The sequence below is a fragment of the Psammomys obesus genome, unplaced genomic scaffold (assembly GCF_907164565.1).
Source record: "Psammomys obesus unplaced genomic scaffold, mPsaObe1.curated_primary_1811, whole genome shotgun sequence".
Classification (NCBI taxonomy): Eukaryota; Metazoa; Chordata; class Mammalia; order Rodentia; family Muridae; genus Psammomys; species Psammomys obesus.
In genome coordinates this window covers 16,086,422-16,094,040 of record NW_026596039.1, presented here as the reverse complement: position 1 = coordinate 16,094,040, position 7,619 = coordinate 16,086,422, and the positions used below count along the sequence as shown (strand labels likewise).

The 7,619-nt window shown below is 53.7% G+C and overlaps 1 protein-coding gene across 3 annotated transcripts in view; it reads left to right on the top strand.

Annotated features, from left to right (window-relative positions):
* The window catches only part of Cib2 (calcium and integrin binding family member 2), a 16,691-nt gene extending 9,072 nt beyond the window's left edge, over positions 1 to 7,619 (top strand). For all 3 annotated transcript variants that reach the window (XM_055622441.1, XM_055622439.1, XM_055622440.1), the window contains 4 exons: positions 2,512 to 2,623; positions 3,959 to 4,106; positions 6,319 to 6,514; positions 6,940 to 7,619. In XM_055622441.1, coding sequence (XP_055478416.1) covers positions 2,555 to 2,623; positions 3,959 to 4,106; positions 6,319 to 6,514; positions 6,940 to 6,961 — 435 coding nt within the window. In that variant the 5' untranslated portion in view covers positions 2,512 to 2,554 and the 3' untranslated portion in view covers positions 6,962 to 7,619. The remainder of the gene's footprint in view (positions 1 to 2,511; positions 2,624 to 3,958; positions 4,107 to 6,318; positions 6,515 to 6,939) is intronic.

Below are 7,619 nucleotides of genomic sequence, written 5' to 3'. Positions count from 1 at the left end.
TTCTTTCTTTCTTTCTTTCTTTCTTTCTTTCTTTCTTTCTTTCTTTCGTAGGTTCTGGAGATTGAACTCAGGTCCTTCCCTCACTTTATTTACTGAGCTGTCCTTAGCCTGCTTCAGTTCTATCAACACTGTCCTATTTAATCCACACAAGTATGGAAAATGAATGACAGACCGGTCTCCATGTCTGACTGAAAGTTATTCTCTGCAGTCACTCCATTTACCCAAGGCCCCCCCATTAGCTAGTGAGTGCCTTAGGTGCCTTTCCAACCTCAGCCTGGCTTGAAGCTCCTGCCGTAGCCACCCCCACAACTTTGGGAGCACATGTTAATGTCTAGAGACACTCAGTGTCACCCCTAGCGCAGGTGGAGGGGAGTAGATGTTAAGGTCTAGTCCAAAAGGCTATCAGAAACACAGCGGACCTGTTGCCAGTGAAGGAATTAACCAAGAATGGCAACCTCAGCATGGGGAGGCTGCAGGCTGCCGGATCGAGGTCTGCAAGGCCGGGCTACACGGGAGACCCTGGCAGCCCCTGCCTCCTCCAAAAAGCATACCAAGTGCAAAATACAAATTTTGGTGCAAGGACTGTTATTAAAAAAAAAAAAAAAAAAAAAAAAAAAAAGAAGAAGAGCGCTATTCCTCAGGGTAGGAAATAGCAGAACATCTGAGCGTCCTCTTAAAGAGCCCCAGCTTTGATCTGGCCACCCTGCAGTCTGCTGACCCCTCCCGCACAAAGGGGAGGATCTGGAGCTTTTCCCCTTCCACTCTGTCCCTTGTGGCTTCGAGTCCTTTGATGGAGATGTGTTCCTGGAGCATGAGCCGTGGCTTTGAGCTTATTGTTTATCCAGGACACATTCTGCTCTAGGAGAGGCAGTGTTTTCCAGGGGGCTCGACGTGTGTGTGTGTGTGTGTGTGTGTGTGTGTGTGTGTGTGTGTGTGAGTGCGAGCGCGTGTAATTATGCTGCGTTCAAATCTCATCTTCACTGCTCCTTCACTACCCTTATACAGGGCACTTAATAATTTGGTCTTCAGTTTTCCCATCTGGACGGCGGAGACTAATGCATACTTCTCAGGGGTGTTTGGCAGTTAAAGGGAGCACGGGTGTCCACACAGGACTAGTCTGGAGATGTGGGACTCGGTAGATGGCCGCTTCAGTCACTAACCTTGTACCCAGATGATCCTCCAGACACCAGGGGCAGATGGAACCCAGCTGAGCACTGGATTTGCTGTCCTAGGGGAGGACCTGGGCATTTTAATCACTTTAGAGGGCCTTTTCTGATCTGATTTTGAGGTAGATGGGCAGATCCAGCCCAGGGGATGTGAGGTCATACATGGTCCAGTCTGCTCTAGTCTGGGGCCTCACCTTAGGCAAATCGCCTGCCTTGGCCATAGCCAGGGCCCCTGCATCTGCCCATACAGCAGCACCTCAAGGCTACCTTGAGCAGCTTACCGAGGTGGGACACAGCCTCCTGAGTACAGAGCAGGAGTGTGGGAGGGGAGCTGGGGACCTGAGCCAGCAGCCAGGGTGGTATAGCTTGGTTGGAAGGCTTGGTCCTGATGAACCCAGTTGGAGGAAGGTTGTAAGGACCCATTCACAGGGGCTCCTGGGGGATGTCAAGGCTGATGAGTGTCCTTAGCCACTGGCCTTCAGGACAGAAGCTGGGGTGGAGCTCTGGAGGACCACCTGATTGTGGCAGGCAAAGGCGTGGTTGTGTTTGTGCTCTGGACTTTCCGCTCTCAGGTCCCAGCCATGGACCTTAAAGTTCTGGGGCTTCAGACAAATTTCCCAGTCCTCAGTTTGCTTAGCTGCCCACTGGGATCATAATGTGTCTGTCGCCTGCACAGTGGTGAGCAGGACATTAAGGTGACAAGTGTCAAGCACAATGCCTGGTGGAACATACAAAATTCCTTTTATTAAAAAAAAATCACATTTATTTATGCCTGCGTGGTGTGTGTGTGTGTGTGTGTGTGTGTGTGTGTGTGTGTGTATAAGAGAGACAGACAGACAGAGAGACGGAGAGAGTGCCTGTGGAGGTTATAGGACAGCTGCAGGGGTTGGTTCTCTCCGTCCATCATGTGGGTCTCAGGGATCAAACTCAGGGTGTTTGTTGACAGGAAGCACCTTCACCTGATGAGCCCTCGTGCCAGCACAGCATAGAAGACCAAATCAGGTCGGGGGGGGGGGGGAGATGAGAGAGACAGAGAAAGAGGGAGGTGGGAGGTAGTCGCCCAGCTGGGGGACAGAGAGGAAGTTAGGGAGGACAGTGGTTCGCTGCATGTATGTCTGTGTGTTGGAAGCAAGGAGGCCCAGGCAGTTGGGTCATCAGCACAGGGATTTGGGCAGAACTCGTGTCTCCTCCAGGCTATGCCCTCTGTGGACAGAGCACTCAGCCTCCTATTGGCCCCTCACTAGATCCGGATAAGGACTGTTTCCCTAAGCCCAGACAGGGTAGCGCTGGGTCACGGGGCTCGGGGCTGGCAGCCTCTAGTGCATTTCCTCTGCTTCTCCCAAAGGCTTCATGCACGGTTCTATGAGCTGGCCCCCAACCTTGTCCCGATGGACTACAGGAAGAGTCCCATCGTCCACGTGCCCATGAGCCTCATCATCCAGATGCCGGAGCTCCGGGTATGTGAGAGGCCACTGCTGGGGAATCCACATCCAGGCAAAGAGAAGAGGTCCGGCTCCAGACTGAAGCCTGCCTCTCCTCACTGTGAATATGTTGCCTTGAGACCACTGGAGCACTCTGTGCCTCAGTTTCCCGATATGCACTTTGCATAAATGAGTTATGTGAGGGCATGGGGCTTGGTAGGTATACTGTGCATTTGTAGCTGCCCACTTCCCAGCCACTGGCCTGTGCCCACCTGCGTGTCCCCATGGACTAGCCTGGGCTGTAGCAGCAGCCCCTGCGCTGCTCTTTCAGACCACGTTCCCCTCTTCACCATGCCTGGTCATGGATTCTTGGTCATCTCTAGTAGCACACTTGGGACTTGAACCTCATGGGGATCTTTCAGAGTGCCTGTTTGGCTGTGGGATATGTGGGGTAGCTCAGCCAGCTCCCAGGGAGGCCACCAACACATTGACAGCTTCTCGATTCCTTCGGATGGGCTACAGAAAGGACAGCCCCACAATAGGAAAGCATTGGCACGATCCCACAGTGCTGCGGGACGCGGCAGGCCTGGCATGAATGGCTTACAGTAGAGTAAGAAAGCCCCAGGGCATCTCGATGGGCCTGCATCCCAACTCTGTCCTGAGAGATGACAAGCACAGGGTTGGCCTTGGAAAGCTCTGCCTGTCCTCAATGGAGTGGAGGACCAGGCTGAGTTTCATGGAGAATGTGAAATACTGCAGGGACCTCGTCTCCAGCCCCTGGGGCTGATCCAGGCTGAGCATCTGTGATGGAAGGAGAGTGGGGTCTAGACAATTCAGCATCACCAGAAGGAGCAGAGGCAGTGCTGGAAATGAGAACAAATGGGCCCTGCGGCTGGAGGCCTCAGAACCACCTCTTGCTGCTTGCGTTGGTCCAATTATCTGACATCTTGGGACCTTACTTCCATTTCTCACCTGTCTAGTCTGAATTAGCTTGGCCTGAGGGCTTCCTGGAGCGGTTGTCTTCTTTCACCGGACACAGCCCAGTAGGTGGGGGAAGGAGCCTTTTTTTTTTTTTTTTTTTTTTTTTTTTTTTTTTCCTGTGCCTCTGAAACATGAGACAGTTGGCATGCGGGCCCTGCTCAGCCTGTGCTCATGTGGAATTCTGTGCAGCATGAGAGCATGTTTGCTGAGCCAGGCCCCGGATCAGTGCCTTACACACTCGAACTTGGCAACTCCTCCCACAACCCGTTAAGTAGCCGTGATCATGGCCTCACTCCAGAGGCCACACTTGCAGGCTGTCACAGGCTGCCCGCACACTGGCAGGTGGCCCCTGCCTCACCTACCCTCAGTGATAGCTGTGTTTATCTTCAGGAGAATCCCTTCAAGGAGAGGATTGTGGAAGCTTTCTCTGAGGATGGCGAAGGGAACCTCACCTTCAATGACTTTGTGGACATGTTCTCTGTGCTCTGTGAGTCGGCGCCTCGAGAGCTCAAGGCAAACTATGCCTTCAAGATCTATGGTAAGGAAGGGTGAGCAGCAGGGCGGAGCTGTGGAGCTGAAGTGAGCATCATATGAGCCATCGCGCCATCCAGTGATTTCTGGGTACGCTAAGGCTACCCTTTGAAGAATGGCCGCCTTGAGGGCACAAAGCATGCCTGAGACACATCTTCCGAAAGGAAGAGAGACTCGCCCAGCCTGGTGGGGTTTAGAGTGAGGACTACTGGGCCGGGGACTAGAGGACCAGGGGGGACAAGAGGACAGACACCCTGACAGAGTAGGTGGCAAGGCTTTTGGAGATAAAGAAGGTGTGGGATGTGGTGGGAGGAGGGATCCGTGAAGGTACAGAGAAGCCAGCTAGGCTGTGAGGAGTTTGGGCCGAGTGCTCACAACCAGGACACTGCAGGCTTCAGGCAGGGGAAGGGCAGTTGTGTTCTAGAAAGATCACTGGGAAACTTGGAGTTGTAAACTAGAAAAGTCAGGTTAAATCTGGGGGCCAGACAGGAGACTTCTTGGGACATGATGATGAGCCAGGGAGGGAGGGAAATCCCTAAGAGTCCCCCCCCCCCCCACACACACACACACACACGCCAAAGGTAGGGCCCTTCCATTTCCCCAGCCTGCTGACCCACCTGCCACTAGAGGGCGCTGGGTACGCACAATTCTCCCGCGGCTAATTGGAGGGTTCCACACAGCTCACCCATTGGGCCTTGATTTTACTGAGCCAGAGGAAAAGACCACAAACCTTCCTGTACCTCTGAGAAGCTGGTGGAGGTCCAAGCAGTGCGCCTATCAAGCGCTGTCTGCTACTTTTGTGATTTCGTGTTTACTTCAAAGGACTTTGGTTTAGATACAAGGTGTGCACAATATGCTTCCCTATAAGAAAGCAGACCCTGCCTGTCCACCCTTCATAAGTGTAGATTCTAAAATCGCACCCTTTATCCTTCAGTCTAGGACCCCACAGTGCTGCGCCTGAAAAAGGCTCTTGTCTTCCGACAAGAAGAAAGTGCAGAACATGCGGAGGTCTCAGTTTCTTACTGTTAAATTGGCCCAGGAGTCTCTCCAGCCCACTAGCCAGAGAGCAGGTCTTTTTATGGACCCTCTTGCAGGCCCTTCAGGAGAGACGTAAATCCCACCCATGCCCACGTGAAGGTCTTGACAGGCAGGGGCAGTGGCGGCAGTTCAGGGTTGTGAGCTTAGGGAGGTCCTTGTCCTCTCCAGCTCCGCCTCTTCACCTGCGGAGTACAGGCATGGTTTAAGTTTGGCCCTCACCACTGCCATTTATGCCAGCCTAGTGGGCAACAGGCATCTAGTTGGAGGGACCTTCTAGCTAGAGGGTGCTTGAAGGAATGTGAAGGCAAGTGGGTATTTGCTGGGAAGGCATTGGGGGCACCGGGAACCAAGGGCACGGAGCCGGCAGCTCTGCCAGGAGAGTGAGGGTGATGGAGTTAATCACGATGAGCTTGCACATGGCTCAGCCCACAGAACCACTGGCCCGGGCTCTGCTGATAGTGACAGTGCCCAGGAGACCCATCAGCGCCCCTTACTTTATGCACAAAAGCCTTTCCTGCACTGGCCTCTCTCTAGGGAGATCCCGTATCTCCTGACTTGACCTCTATGTTTTTTTAAATTGACAGATTAAGTTGTACATGCTTACTGCATACAACATGACATAGGAGTCAGCCATGTGTGTCTGCAGGCCTACCAGAGGAGGCGAGGTGCCATTCAGAATGTGTGGGTCTTAGAGTCACGGAGACCTTGTGAGAATCCTTGCCCCATCTCTGACTGGATCTCTGACTTGCACTCAGGCACTTGGTCTTTCTGGGTCCTGGCTTCCCTGGCTCACTGCGGGGTGAGGCCAGAAAGGCTAATTGGCTTTCATAGGAAATTCTCAGAGAGAGCCTCATGTTTGGAACTGCTTGAGCAGTAGACGCCCTCACTGTATGTGTGTGTGTGGGGGGGGGGGTTTGTGGGTTCTCCAAACGTCAGTTTAATTGTGGGTATTTAAGATATGCTTTGGGTGCGAAACTGTTGGTTTTTGTTAGTGGGGACATGGACCCCAGTGTCCTCTGGGTTCATAGAGATACTCTGGGGACTCCAGGGGCTGGTAAAGAGATCAGGACAGCCAGCTGGGAGCAAGGGGTCATACTGGGCAAGGACCCCTCCCCACTGAAGCCCCTGGAGGGGCTCAGCCCTCTCTTGACCATCTCCTCTCATCCCACTTGACCTCACAGACTTCAACACTGACAACTTCATCTGTAAAGAAGACCTGGAGCTGACACTGGCCAAGCTCACTAAGTCAGAGCTGGATGAGGACGAGGTGGTCCTCGTGTGTGACAAGGTCATCGAGGAGGCTGACCTGGACGGGGACGGCAAGCTGGGCTTCGCTGACTTTGAGGACATGATCGCCAAGGCCCCTGATTTCCTCAGGTGCTGCTGCCACAGGGGCTGGGCTCGGGTGGGAGAGGCCAGAATGTTAGGGTCACAGCCGACTGCCTGGTCTCGTGGGACCACCATGGGCAATGATATATACAGGCCTGAGGTACCTGGTCAAGGCCTAACTCCCCAGATGCACGATAGGACGCTTACATGACCTCCTATCATGAGAGGGATCAAGACCTTCCATGGTACCCAGGAGGCATTAAGACTCTCGGGATTGGGAGTAGAGGGTGGGGGTGGGGGCAGGAGTGGTCTAGACCTTCAGCATGGGGGACTAGAAACTGGACAGCTGCCCCTTTGCGTCTCCTGTGGTCACCGCCTGCAGCTTCCCTTCAGGGTTAGGTTAGCTTTCCCCTGCAGAGCCTCCTGCCCAGCCCACAGCCTCTCAACCCTCCCTGTGCTTTCTGTCTCTACAGCACTTTCCACATCCGAATCTGAGGACACTGCCAAGGCTGCAGGGGGCGCCTAGAACGCAATCCTCCGGCCTGCTGGTATGGTGCAGGTATGGTTTCTCCAGTGCTCCAGGAGAGGAGCAGTGGCCTCTGGGATTCTCACCGTGGACATTTCCTGTGGCCCTTTCAGCAAAAAAGAACAAATAAAACACTTCAGAGCAATGGGGGGAAAAGAGCAACAGACGGATTGTGAAGAGCAGGACCCTCCCTAGGGCCTCGGTGGCCCACCCTCAGTACCCCGTGGACCCTCTCAGCCACGCCCTTGCCCAGTCCTCATCTCACACAGCATTGTCCCCCTAGGAGGGGAAGGTGGAAAACCTAGCAGGAGGGATGGGGCTGAATGAGCCACTTGCTGGGCAGACACCCCAGTCCCCCAGGGCTAAGTGCAAAAAAACCCCAAACCAAACCAAAAACAGAGACTGGGTTTAACAAGCTATGCAATCTTTTACCAAAGCCAAGGCTGGGCTGTGCCCACCCCAACCCCATACTTTCCCAATGTGAAGCTGTATCAGCAGTGGGTCCAAAGGGCTCTGCCCCTGTGTCTGGACACTACCCTCCCCACCCCCTGGATGACATGGTGTCACTGGTGTGTGCTGACCTCAGATTTGTGAATTCCTAGAAATAAAACACTTTGGTGTCCTGCA